At 34.0% G+C, this 15,074-nt stretch overlaps 1 protein-coding gene and 1 long non-coding RNA gene across 8 annotated transcripts in view; one reads left to right on the forward strand and one right to left on the reverse strand.

Annotated features, from left to right (window-relative positions):
• Positions 1-3,092, reverse strand: part of LOC135211094 (uncharacterized) — a 496,052-nt gene extending 492,960 nt beyond the window's left edge. Inside the window, exons 1-2 of one of the 5 annotated variants that reach the window (XM_064244173.1) lie at positions 2,995-3,092; positions 1,676-2,004 (exon numbers count right to left, since the gene is read on the reverse strand). In XM_064244173.1, the coding sequence (XP_064100243.1) occupies positions 1,676-1,720 (45 nt within the window). In that variant the 5' untranslated portion in view covers positions 1,721-2,004; positions 2,995-3,092. Of the gene's footprint in view, positions 1-1,675; positions 2,005-2,956 lie in introns of all 5 variants that reach the window. The other 4 variants (XM_064244175.1, XM_064244174.1, XM_064244177.1 and 1 more) reach the window with 4 other exon arrangements.
• The window catches only part of LOC135211096 (uncharacterized), a 666,357-nt gene that overhangs the window by 477,561 nt on the left and 173,722 nt on the right, over positions 1-15,074 (forward strand). The window lies entirely within an intron of this gene.

Raw genomic sequence — 15,074 nt, forward strand, 5'->3', positions numbered from 1 at the left:
AGGGTAAATAGATCAATATTTCTACTTTCTCTCTCTCTATGTTTATTGAAGTATTATTAGTTGTGCCTTACGCTAATTTTGTTTGTGAGCGTGTGTTTATTTTACTCCAAGGGAATTCTCCATTTGTTTTATGAGAATACATTTTTAAGGTTCACTGGTTGTATTTATAACCACTTCATGTTTTGTTTTAAGTTCTTTAAAAAAAACTCTTACGAAATGAGAGACTAAGCCTGCAAATCTTTAGGGTTTGCAAGCATTTGCGTAACGCAATACGGTGATATACTATATGAAGTGATAAGAGAAGAATCATAACAAAGACATAATTTTACTAGAGCATAGACAAATCAACCAACACTTAAATATATTCAAGAAAAAGAAGGCAAAATAAAGTCTCATTTCCACACAACAAAAGAGAAGCAAATAACCAGGACTTAATTCTACTTGCTAACAGTAACCGATAATTTTACAATTGTTTTTCAATAAATGACCTGAAACAAATATTTATCATATACTTTGGTTAATAGAAAATAACCAAGACAACATTTATCGAACTGTCAAAGAAACAGACAGCTAACATTACTAAATGGAAAAAACAAGGATCCAGCATATTTGCCATTTGAAAATAACCTTATCCTTATAAATGAATTGATTTGTCATTTATGTCTTGTTAAGTCTTGGGATTGAAAGAACAGGTCCCAAATTTTACGGTTAAACTTTGAGAATAATATAGTTGTTTTTTTTTTTCATTATTCTGTTTATTCATTCTTATAGAGCTAAATATTTACTGCCCAAAAAATCACGTACGTGTGGATAATATTATAAACATCATAAAAGTATAAATGTATATACGTATGAACAAGGGTATACAAGCAGACACTTACCTTCATAATCAAAGGTAGTTCATGGAAAATAAGGTTAGTCATACTTCAGGTGAAATAAGACTTGCTTATCATCCCCATTCAACTAGCCATGGAAAAATTTTTAGTTAATAATATATAATTGGTTTGATGTTTGGCGAATCAGGCTCAGGATGAAGACGGATGAACTGTTACAAATTGACGTATAAATAAATGATTTCAGAGTAATCAAATTTTTTTATAAACCATTTGAATTTAAACTAAAAGAAACTAAGTAAATTATTTGATATTGAGGGAAAATGTTTGATCTTTTCAAACTTTATTCACCGTATCGTGGTCATCATCATCATCATCAAAATAATAATAATAATAATAATAATAATAATAATAATAATAATAATAATAATAATGATAATAATAAAAATACGCCTGCCTGCTTCAAACAGCGATAAATCGGGATGCATATGATTGTTTTCACTGAAGGAAGGAGTGGAGGAGAACTTTCAAATTGAAAGTGATAGATTTCCATTTCAGACCGGCGTAAAAAGTCATTATGTTATGGTCATTTAATGGATAAATGGATAAAGCCCTTGTGGATTGAAGGAAAAAACAGAAATAATACTTCAGGCTCAGTAGGGAAAAAAAAAAAAAGAGTTGGATCATCACAAAGTAAAAGAAAATTTGTTGAATATGTCCGACTAAGTGAAAAATTACCAAAAGTAATCCAAACTATGGAAAAAGTATAAATGTGAATAACTGGTAAAGCACTGAAAACGAGAAAAATAAAAGGTAAGTGTAACAGATGAACCTACACTTACCTTGGGAACCAGCAGTAGAAACAGTAATGTTAAGATGGGCTTCATTTTTCTAAAAATATTTCCATACAGTTTATGGTGATGATAAGGATGATTTGGGAAGTTTCTCACTTAGTGTCTGTTGTCTGATCTCGATATCTGTATTTGTCTTTCGGAAAATTTTTTTCTTCCTTTTTCAACCCAGTTTGTTTCCTCAGCGTCCAGAAGAAATTCTTTCAGGTTATGCCAATTAAATTCATGCTTTTGTTCTGAATATCGTTCGATCTTAGAGAGTTTTGTAAAGTTCTGTTATTTTTTTACAATTCACTATAATTCTAAACACTTCTGTATATCTGTTGTAAAGTGATGAAACAAATGATGAAAAACAAACACACTTTATTATAAACTTAACCTTTCCAAAATGGAGTTATTTTCTAATTCCACTACGTAGGACAAGTTTGCTTTCTTTCCTTCCCTGAGTCACTCCCTTGAGTCAAAGTTCACCGAGAGAAACCTGGAGGAGTCATTTCACACTATCTATTATTGTTCAGGAGAGAGAGAGAGAGAGAGAGAGAGAGAGAGAGAGAGAGAGAGAGAGAGAGAGAGAGAGAGAGAGAGAGAGAGGAGGTGTTTGATTCTTTCGTAAGTCCACCGTAGCAAGTGAAACTTAGTGGTTGTGGGTATTTGTTCGTTCGCCTATTTCTCTTCTCAAGTAGAGTTGCGGCGGTAAATTCACCTTGACGGGAACTTTTTACTTTTCGTTTCCTCTCTCCTCTCCAAAGTTTCCGCGACTTGTTTACTCGTTGGATACTCTATAAGTATTCTGCGGGAATTGCTCGGCTCTTTATCTCTTTCTGATCGGAGTTGTGGTTATAATTCCATTAGTTCTCCGGAAACTATTTTATTTTTCTTTTCTTCTGCAGTTAGTATTTACTGGTGTGTCGTTGTTGCAGGTGCGCTCTTTATTCTGCCCAGCCTATCCATTATCTTTAGTTGTATGTGAAACTGCAAAATTATTCTCTGAATCTGAACTTGTATCTTTTCAAAGCAAGTTTTCAGAATGTTATGAAACAGAGAAGAGACAAGATTCGGAAAGGGAGTGGAATAAAGAGTTGTCCTACTATTAAAAAGAAAAAAATTATTGCCCTAACATTTAGCTCGCATGTCAAAGGCCATTCTTCGAAATGCACCAAAATATTCTTGAACTTCTCACAAAATATATTTGACAAAGAAAAAATTGAATTTCGCAGCTGACAAAATAAATACAATTATCCTATATAATAATGGAAATATGCTTAGAATCACATAAGCCACACGCGTTGGTACTAGTAGATGAAGAGTACTTGTGTCGATCTCCTCTATATCTCTCTCTCGCGTGGGTGTGTGGAGCGCTCAGCCAAACCTACACCCTTTCACAACCATGGTCACCAAGCTACTGCCCACTAAGTTCTCCTGACTGCTGCAATATCACCAACACCACCACCCCACCGACACATCCTCCTCTTCTTCCTCCAACCCCCTCCACCTCCTCAAAGTCTCGTAACCTCTCCCAGCCCCCCCCCCCCCCACCCCCTCCAATACAACCCTCTGCATCTTGTTCTTTTTCTTCTTCCATTTCTGAATTTTATCTTAATTTAGTTCGTTTTTTAATCTTGTTTAATCAGTCGAGTGGATACCCATTCATAATTTTGATTAAATACGCTGGCAGCCTGTTGAGGCTCTTTACGTTTCGTCTCTTCATCAATTTCTTATATTGTGATGATGGTTGACTGACCGATTTATTCAGCTTAATGACATTGAGTCTTATCTTTCTTCCACTTGGTTAAATCTGATTTAAATTTGTAAATGTTTTGCAAGGAAAAAACGAACTTGTGTCTTGTCGATGTCACTATTATACTCAAGGAGTTTTTTGTATGTACGTTTTGCTCATAAATATACTTTACTTTCCACATGAATATTTTCGTTACTCTCTCTCTCTCTCTCTCTCTCTCTCTCTCTCTCTCTCTCTTCTATATATATATATATATATATATATATATATATAGAGAGAGAGAAAGAGAGAGAGAGAGGAGAGATGAGAGACGAGAGAGAGAGAGAGAGAAAAAAAGCTCGCTCATACAATTTTTGCCATCATATTACAGGTGGGTGGTATGCTGGAGTCGCTCTATGGTTATGGCAAACATGAGATTAGTACTGCACCATTCTGCCATAGCACCCCTTAGAATCACGAAAATTTGGAGCGCAATGAATATATAAATGAAGGCAAAAGCCACGAAGGAAAGTGAAACAATGGAGCACTGCTGCAAGGCCTTTCGACTCTCATCCTAGCAACGGTACTCCATTGTTTTATTTTCCTTCGTGGCTTTACCTTTGTAGTATAATATATATATATATATATATATATATATATATATATATATATATATAATATAAATATATACATATATATATGATTAACTTGATCACGAAGTATATAAAACGTAATGCTATGTATAAATAAAGGTTTTTTTTGCCACGAAGGAAAAAAATGAAAAAAGCGAGTTAGCCGAGTACTTTCGAATAGGACCGAAAGTACTCGGCCAACTCGCTTTTTTCATTTTTTTCCTTCGTGGCAAAAAAAACCTTTATATATATATATATATATATATATATATATATATATATATATATATATATATATGTGTGTGTGTGTGTGTGTGTGTGTGTGTTACAAGAAACATGTGAAATCGGGGATTTCACGAAATCCCTAGGGAATATGTGAACTGACCAGTTCTCTTAGAAACATTTAAACCCCAGGGCTAGTACTAAACATTGTGAAACAGTAATTAATCTACATTGTTTAGTACTAGCCCCAGGGTATTTCGCCGTGTTAAGTACTAGCCCGTGGGGGCTCAAATGTCCTTAAGTGCATTTGATCCCCCAGGGTCTAGTACTAAACACGGCGAAAGACATTTGACCTCAAAGGGGAATAGTACCAAACATGGAGAAACAGTGTAGATGAATCACTATTTCACCGTGTTTAGTACTAGCCCTCTGGGATCAAATGTTCTCAAGAAAATTTGTTATTTCACATATTCCCTGGGGATTTCGTGAAATCCCTGGATGATTTCACATATTCCCTGTAACATATACTACACAAACACACACATCCATGCATACAATCCGTCATTGCTATCGAATTCTCCTCCATTTCTCTTCTTTGCATTTGGCCACATTTTTTTTCTTTTTGCATATTGGCATTTATGTTACAGAAACTTAGCAATCCACCAGACATTTTATATCATGCTTATTATGCATACTAATAATTGTTCTCACTCTATACATATATGTTTTTGTGTATATGTGTATATATTTATATAATTGTGAAAGCAGTTACTAGTATGTATAATAAGCATGATATAAAATATCTGGAGGATTTCTAAGCCTCTGTAAGACAAATGCTAATATGCAAAAAGAAAAAGAATGTGGCCACATCTAAAGAAGAGAAATGAAGGAGAATTCGATAGCAATGACTGGATTGTATGTATGGATGGGTATATGTAAATATATATATATATATATATATATATATATATATATATTATATATATATATACATATATAAAGGCAAAAGCCAACAGAGTACTGCTGCAAGGCCTTTCGACTCTCGTCCCTTACTAAGGAGTAAAGGACGAGAGTCGAAAGGCCTTGCAGTGATACTCCGTTGTTTCACTTTCTTTCGTGGCTTTTGCCTTTATATATCATCCCGTTCCAAATTTTCGTGATTCAGTCATACATACTAAATAAATACATATATATGTGTAATATATATATATATATATATATATATATATATTATATATATATATAATATATAGATATATATATATATAATATTAGGGACAAATAACATTATATGAAATGTATGAAATAAAGAGAGTGAGCAAATGTTAGTTGTGTATAACCAATAACAAATAAATAGAGCTGTACAATACAGCAACTCATAACTCACTAAAAATTCATATGTACAACATTTATGAAATGCTAAGTTAGATATTCCACAAGAATCGTAAAGGAAAGAAATATGGGGTTATTGTACTTAGAAGGTAGGAAACTAAAGCTCACACTGTAGGCGACTATAGTTCGGAAGCTTTGGTTTGGAGTGTTGGCAGTATGATCGCCACCCAGCTTAATAACTTTCGCTTCCTTATTACGTTCATTTTGCCATCTTCCCGATATCCAGTTGCTTTTTATAACTCTCAACTTCTTCCCCTAACAAACACTCATGTGATACTTTACCATCAGCAAATATTTGCCATCACATTCTCTATCCAAGACCGATTCTCACAAACCACAACTTTGCTCCTTATTTTTTTGGCACACACTTTTCCTACACTCACTTCTTCATCAATAAAGTCATTCTCAAATGTACAAATTCTAGCTCCAGTTTCATTACATAATTAAAACCGAATTTATCTTTCATATGGCATCTATCATTTCTGTTGTAAATCGTCTACACACAATTTCAAACTCTCTCACTAGTCACCAGTTTCTCCTCACCATGCCCAGTCATCATTAACCTCCTCAGTCATCAGCAGCCATGCTGGCACTCGATTTACAGCCTCTTTTCATCCCACTAGTATACCTATATCTCTGGCTTCTTACCTCTATACACTCATCAAGTTATGGAACTACCTGAAGTTTCATAGTATCCTCAACATCCTTATAAATAACCTCATCAGTTGTAACGCATGTTAATTTTTTACTCATCAAACTTTTCATAAACGAATTTCATAAGAGGCATTTGAATGACACTGTCTTCCATACCAAAATCGCTTTTATGCCTAAAACTCTTAAAACCCTTTTCTATTTTGCGTTGCTCCCTCTTACTTTCTCTGTCAAAACCCCGACAACACATTAACAAGTGTGCGGAGTAATATATTTCCTCTTACATTTTCTCCCATAAAACCAGATAAATCATTCCTCATAAACATTCCTTTAGGAATTTTTCTTCCTCCCAGGCGTGCCTTACTCACCCCTTTTAGCCCATCAGTCACACTTCCACTACCACCCTTGGTCGTCTTTGTAATACCATCAGTACCTGCCACGTTTTAATTGCCTTCCTTGCATTAGTAACAATCACTTTCACAGACGTTCAGCATTGCATCAACCACCTCCATTCCTGCATAACTCACTTGATTCTCTCTCACTTGTTCTTCGATTTACTTCAGAATCTTCTTGATACCTCTGCTCTGCATTTCAACTACATTTCAAACAGTTTTCTTTTTTCATTAATGGACCTCTCACTGAATTATCCTGGCATGTAGTCTTTTATTCCTTATCCTTGTACTTTTAAACATTCCCTGGTGTCCCAGCGATCACATCCATCTACTCCTGTTGCTTCTGTGAATATTAATAGCCCTTTTTTCGTCCAACTTGTTTTTTCTTTTAATTTCATTATTCATGTCAGACACACTATATAGGTATATTCAGATCCATTGCCATAATCTGAAATTTTACTCAAATTGAAAATACCTGTTATTTTCAATTTTATTTCAAACAACCATTGCTCAGGAATATCCTGCTAATTTCCACCATTAAATTCATCTACTTATCCATCCATCCACCCTACACTATTACATAACTTAACAGACGGTTTCCTTAAATGTTTTAAATCTTTTAAATCATGTACTTGGTGCAATCAAGCTCCTTGTAAAATTCATGCCCATAGAACTTTTTTCAGTTGTAATTTAATTTAAAAAAAAACTCCCTGCTTAGAAACTACTCCAGCTCATTATTGGGCTCTTGCCTTTTATATTTTGCCCAGAAAAAAAGCTATGATCCTCATGCTAAAATTCCAACAAAGTGAAAAATCATATGTCATACATTTTGTTACTTTCCTTCTTATTTGTCTAATCTTAGTCAGTATTGACTTTTATAAGATAATATTGCAACTTTGTCTTCCAGTAAACTCTACTGTATCTAAGCAACACCAGGAATAATTAACCGGACTTTTTCACACGTCCCTCTTGCCTGCCCCTGACATAACAAGATTGGCACTCACACTCCCCTTCTTTACATCTGTCAGTCATACCCGGCACAACCACTCTCTGTCTTTCGTAGTCCTGTGCCCTCGATTTTCAAATCTTCTGTTGTGTACTACATGCCAGGGCAATCAAAACCCAAAGACCGAGTAGCTTCGTTTTTTATTTATTTATTTTTATTTTTTTAACAAATCAATATGCATAGTATGGGTTGCAGAGCCTCTTGAAAAGTAATTTTGGTAATTTTCACAGCAGTCTTAGAGTGGAGAGATTGTTATTTAATTTCCCTGCATGTGCCTCAGTGGGACCTTGAACTGGAGCCCCTTTGCCTAGGTAGTACTGCTCACTTTATTTTCTTTATTTGTTGATCTGTGATCAAAGACTATATATATATATATATATATATATATAATATATTATATATATAAGTGTGACAATATATATATATAATATATATATACATATATATATATATATATATATATATATATATATATAGATACAGATAGATAGATTAGGTAAAAAGTTATATCACCTAAAAGGTGGTGCTCTTAAGAGGGAGCAACTAACTTGTCATTGTCACACTTATATATATACTATTATATATATATATATATATATATATATATATATATATATATATATATATATATATATATATGTATATATGTGTGTATGTGTAGTATATATATATATATATATATATATATATATATATATGTATATATGTATATATATTGTGTGTATGTGAGTATAAATATATATATATATATATATATATATATAATATATATATATAATGAAAAATTATGTAAACGAAATGTAGAATTTACACATTAGAAAGCAAAGAATGTATTTAAAAGTCTTTGGAGTGCCCAAACCTTCAATTTATTGGGTTTACACATTCAAAATAAAGGTGGTTATAGTCTTCACTATTGTTCAAGTTGAAGCTAAGAACAGGCCTCTCCCAGCATAAGCAACTTTCAGTTCTCAGAAATTATTTGAAAGACAAAGTTACATGGAGGATTTCAGTTTAAATATACCTCTCTCCCTGTAACAATATAGTCTATCATTTTGGTTCTCTACCTCTCTGGTCCAGAGTAAATATATAGTACGTCAGCGCACCTCCCAGAGTGCACTGTAGGCATTAGTAACGGTTCTTTGCATCGTCCGTTCAGCTGCGAGATGCAGCCCCTTTCATTCCTATTGCTGTACCTACTTTCATATTATCTTTCTTCCATCTTTCTATTCACTCTCTCCTTTTACACCTTCAGAACCTACCTAGTCTCAATTTCCTTTCCAGAGCTGAATGACCTCATAGGTCTCGGTGCTTGGTATTTAGTCTAAGCTCAATATTCCATTCCATTCCAGATTCCTAGAGGGCAATATATTAGTTTATTTGTTTTCATAGCCTTTGTAGTAATAGAGTTGACATTTGCAAGTAATGAACTCTTAATAGGCAATTAATGCTTATGATAGGAATCAATGAATAAGAGCTAAATATTGAAAGAAATTACGCAAAGACATCAATTATTTCTCAGTACAAAATTAATAGCAAGTCATGGGCAAAAATTAAAACTTGAGATACCAATTTCTGATTCATTTGAAGGTGAAACACTCCGTATAATTTTTAACACAGATATGAAATTACTTCTGAATTAATAATTAACTATCAAGAAGCAACCAGTATTTCAGACTTTACTTTAAATGTAATGTTTACATTGCACACATTCATAATTTTCTTTCAGCGATATCCCAGTTTCTCTCCCGGCCATACTTTGCTTCTTTCTGAAATATATATCCGAATCTTTCCTGTAGCCTTACTAGAACACTATGAATAACGTTTAGATCAGCTTCGTTTTATCTGGTCGTATGACTGAAAATTAAAGACCTTTATCTTTCCGTTTAACACTTTTTCGTTGTCTTTATAGTAATCACAGAAATAATGAAAATATCCTGATAAATGCAGTACCAGTAATCAATCACCGTAAATGTGAGGCTATCACCGTATCTTGAGCAAGGTAATAAACAATCCTATATAAGAACTTACTATTAATCTAGCTGAGATACAGTGCATTAAATCACTTACAACTGTCTTCGTCGAATGAGTGTTAAGTAAAGTTGAAATAAGTGACTCTCAAAAGACGACTGTTTAAGCAACAATGTTTACAAAAATGGTATTGTATGGAAGAGGTTGGGAAAAGTATAAAGCAGACCTCATACATTCTTGACTGAATAATGAGTAACTTAAGATAGTGGTCAGTTATATGAAGTTAGAGTAATTCATGCTCTCAAAGGATCAGCGTTTGAACTACGGTATTTACAAACATGATAAAGGTACTTAAGAGGTTGCAAAATACTAGTGACCAAGCAAAGGTTGTACGATGAAATAACTTGACCCGAATATAAATGATATAAAAAGCTTGACAAATTAAAGTCAGCCATTCATTATTTAACAGCTATTTTCTCATAGACACAAGACACGAAATTTTATCCGAATAAAACCAAATTAGATCAAATGCTCATCACCTTTATCCAAGGAAAACTCACTCTGACTTATGTAACTCTTGATTACTTAGCCAGCTGGTTTAGTTTCTTTTGTTACTGAGCACCTAGATGACGACTTTCATTTTGGTCATTGATTTTCTCACTCCGCAGTAATATGGTAGGCGCTGAATGGTCTTGGTTGCCCCAGTGCTGGGCATGTATGCCTAAAATCTATAAATAGGTCAATCACTCAATCCGTAATAATACAGAACACGGAGGTCCCTTAACTACTTCCGTGTACATGTCACATCCCAGTTTTCGATTGCAACTGGAATTTTTAACATCAGGTTATGGCGAATAGTAGGCGGCATGACACTCATTATTTTCCTTAGGGACTAGGTATTCAGGTACAGCATGACTGCAAGACGAAGGCAGGAGCCAACTAGTCTAGGACCACGCGAAGTTCTTCGGTACCCGATTAGGGGATACCATAGTCGGGGAGATTGCGCAGACATGAAGTCATCATTTTGGATGTTGCTGACTTAGTTTCTCACTTCACTTTCTTCACCAAGACCACAACTGCATCTTGAGGTGTTATCGTACCCGTTGTGGAGAAAGTACATTATTAAGCAATATTTTGGACTAAATCGCTTAGCATGCGAAGAAGAGGCAGTTAATCGAAGGCGTTTAGAGACAGAAGCCCAGTTTCCATTAGGAGTACAATAAGCGTGTAAGAGGTGAGAAGAAATTTAGTTTTTGTGGAATGCACATTAACGACGAAAAGGCGAAAAAAAAAAACATACAGTACTACCATGCAAGGCACGACTGTTTTTTTTTTTTTTTTTTTTTTTTTTTTTTTTTTTTTTTTTTTTTTTTTTTTTTTTTTTTTTTTTTTTTTTTTTTTTTACATTAGTTCTCCTAGCCGATTGTTTGAAATATTCCTCAAAAGTAACAAGAAACAATGCATATCTTCGTCCTCGGTGTAATATTGAGGGAAAAAATCCAGGTGATGCATGTATGCTTGATTACGAACTGTAAAACATACTATTATGTAAGGGTTGTTTCCAGTTAAATTTTGGCAGAAGATGAATGTCTAAAATCGTATTAATCCCATTGGCAAGATTTTTCAATCAATTATATTTTCTCTTTTCTTGCCGCCACAGGATGGATGGTGCTTGAACTCAATTGCATGAATATCTTTTCATCTTCATAAGCCATTAGCCCCGCTCCGTCCATCAAGACCTTTCACGATTTTATGGCCTTAAAGTTTAAAAGGAGTATATCATGATATAACGATAACTACTCTGATATTATTGCATCTCCTTCCAGGAGTTTTTCTAGGGTCGTTCTTTGTAGTGCAAGTTATCTCTTACGCATGATGTTGAGTGAGGAAGTCATTGCATTACACTATATAATTACATTGTACAGTCCATGCGTATGATATGGTTAAAAGGATTTTTTATTTTTTTGTAGTTTTTGTTGAAGGAAAAATCATTTAATGAAATGTTACCCTTGACAGGGTAAATTTCGTTTCTTACGTAACTACCAGCAACGTTTTAATGATTGGTTTAGTACGTATGAAAAAGCTAGTAACAATACGTGTGTGTGTATTATATATATATAATATATATATATATATATATATATATATAGCTATATATACTATATATATATATATATATATATATATATATATATATATATATATATATAGTAATATGGATCTCGAATGTTATTCCCAATTTGTTTGTAGAAGAAGGATTTTTGCTGTTAATACTACTAAGTATTGCATATCACGTTCATTTCATTTAATGAAAATTTTCATTACATTTTCTTTTTTTCTTTTTCTTGACAGTCGGATATTCACCACGGATCTATATTTTTAGAAGTAATGTTTCTTTTATATTAAGCTTCATTGATGTATATATCCATTATTTTTGGGAACATAGCGAAAGAATTCTGTTTCCATTCAAAGAAAGGACGTCCTTTTTCCTCGTTACGGAAGTTCTGTCGAAGTTTAGTCTGATGTATTCCGTAAGGTTCCATAATATTTCCTCTCTCTCTCTCTGTCACACTGCAGTTAGACCGAGATGTCCATTTCATGAAAAAGATGGCTCCTGAGACACTTATGCAATATCTTATTGGCAGTTGCGTTCAGGAATTTCCGCTGACGTAGATATCATGATTTTAGAATTTTATTAAATCATTCTATTATTACGTCATGCCCAGCTGGAATATCGTCGTACCTTGCATGCAGAGGACGTGCCAGTTTATGTTAGCTGGAATGTTGTTTTTCATATGTGGTGCATACAGTACATCACAATCTAGTGTTTCTGTCGTGACAATCAGCTATTTTTTAATTAAGAAATATGTCGGTCGTTCTCTGCTGTGTTCACTTTACTCTCTATTGCTTTGTACTATAATATTTGGCCAACCAGTAATTAATTGAAGTTAATGAAGAAACATATTAATATATCGAGATAAAACCATCCTTAGGTGTATTTTAAATATGGTCGCAAGCTTATATTAAATTTTTCTCAGACTTTAAAGTAAACGAGAAAAATTAACTAGTGACATGTCTAGTGTTTACAAAGACCTATACAAGTAACTAAAGATGATGCAGAGGTATTTCTTGTATTATTTTAAAATTTAAATACAATTTCTTATATCAGATTTTTTTAATGTTTCATGTTGGTTTTCACCAAAGATGTGATGGATCATTTGGTGCTGTTCCCGTTCCCATATATTGACATGTTTATCATAACATTAATCCAGATTGTAATACTTTCCGTACGATGGACGAGCTCAAGTTGCTGATAATCTCATTCCATTATTTCCCAAGGACGTGGGGATCTCGTTAGGGATAATTCAAGTTATCTTTACAACTGTACAATAACGCTCTCTTATTTCCCAGTCATAAGTCGACTAAAATCACAACATTTTTTCTAGGGTAGTACTAGGAATTGGTCTGTTAAGAAACCTGTCGATGTGACACAGTGATCAAAGATGCAATAAGATTATAGCAAACACTTGTCTCAAGTACGGCAGAAACTTACATTAGAAGAAAGGTCAGTAATTACCTGAGGTATGAGTGAAGAGAATCAGCAGATGATTGAGTTGGTTTACGGATCAAGGGATTGTGCGTAGCACATTTTTGCTCGAGGAAGTAATTAAACATTGTCCGCAGTGTTAGGACTATACGAAATGCAAATACTCAAACCTTATCATCACTTCATAAGAATTTTATATTTGCGATGTCGTGGCTCCCCTGACGAGAAAGAAAGGAATAATGTCATCCGGGCTTGGAATGCCAGAGACCAACTTTTGCAAGAAAAATGAGAGTAGATTTTTTTAGACTTGGCGGGATGTCTTTCTGGGCTCTTTTCCTTCAGACATTTTCTAGACGTCAAGTAACTTCGTGAAACAGCAGGATGATATTTATTCAAGACTGACGTAGGAGTGGGCAGAGTGACAAAAGGGTGCCCTTTACTAGGGAATTTTTCATACGTTCTTGTGCGTTCATAGGAGGAAAGGCTTTGCTGATAAGAAAGGATATAAGCAGAAAAACTGCTTGTGAATTCATTTGAGCTTAAAACTGACAAGTACCGTATAAAAAGAATAATACATGTCAATTATAGTCCATGCGTCTCTGTTCCTAGTCATATTCCTAGTAAAACTGCAGCGTTGATTTTAACGAATGCCATTGTAATGAATTATGGAACCGGGGGTTATATATGTAAATTGTAAAACGCGACGCTTTTATATATGCGAGTCGCTGTGAATAATTCCGAGCATATATTATCAAAATTCCTCTGCTCTGTATGATGAGGATGTTTCAGCATTATGTTTTCATCTTCTATTAAATGAAAATCTGCACGACATACGCTGCCGTTTCTTGTTGAAGTGATAACATTCTGTGGATCAACTAGTCTCAGCATTGAAATGCGATTACACAGACAAATAATATATATATATATATTATATATATATATATATATATATATATATATAGTATATATATATATATGTATAATAATGTATATATATGTATATATATATATATAATATATATAAATATAAATATATATATATAACAAAGCACTGAAGTCCTATCAAGATACTCTGATTCGGGATAAACCAGACGGATTATAGCGGCAACTCATGTCCAGTTTCTCCTGTGCTGATGACAAGTAAGTTTCTTGAGCAACGAGAAGCATTTAAAAGCATTAAAAGTATGAATAAAACTGAGAGCCTTCTGAGGGTATAAACTGAAGCAAATGATAGCAAGGAAGCGAGGATGATTTTGTGGACACTGTACGGTAGCAGATAGGGTATGAACACTATCTGATTTGCCTTATTCCCGTGTAACAAGCCTACAGGGACCATTGTCTTGAAATTTAAATTTCCAAAGATGATGGTATTCATTTGAAAGAAATGACAGAATCTAATAGGAAAGACAGAGGAGAAATACGTAAGTAAATGTGGATTGTTTTAGGGTAATTATGCATTACATTTTCGCTTGAGCTTCTGAGGTTCTAATTGCCCAACGTCATCAGGGAGACGTTCCACAGCCCAAGGGTGTGGGGGAAATAACAGATCTCTGGAATTGAGAATTCGACAGCGTGGCATATTTACTGCATATTGGTGATGTTGTTCACCAAATCGCTCTCCGCAAGAAAAGAAAGATTGAGTAAGATTTGTTCTAAATTTCCCATTGTGTTTACATGCGTAGAGAGTTCATAAAAACCATAGGCTTTACGGTGCAAAATTAGCGAACGATGGTAAACTGTAGGCGATCACTGCTTAAGGGTGTAGACGCTGAACGGAGAGTCAAGAATGTGACAAAAGGAAAAATTCGGAAAACAATCCAAGTGAAATGGCAAAAAGAAGAGGAAGACTGAATATCCGTATAG

Source organism: Macrobrachium nipponense, chromosome 4 (genome assembly GCF_015104395.2).
Source record: "Macrobrachium nipponense isolate FS-2020 chromosome 4, ASM1510439v2, whole genome shotgun sequence".
NCBI classification, from domain to species: domain Eukaryota; kingdom Metazoa; phylum Arthropoda; class Malacostraca; order Decapoda; family Palaemonidae; genus Macrobrachium; species Macrobrachium nipponense.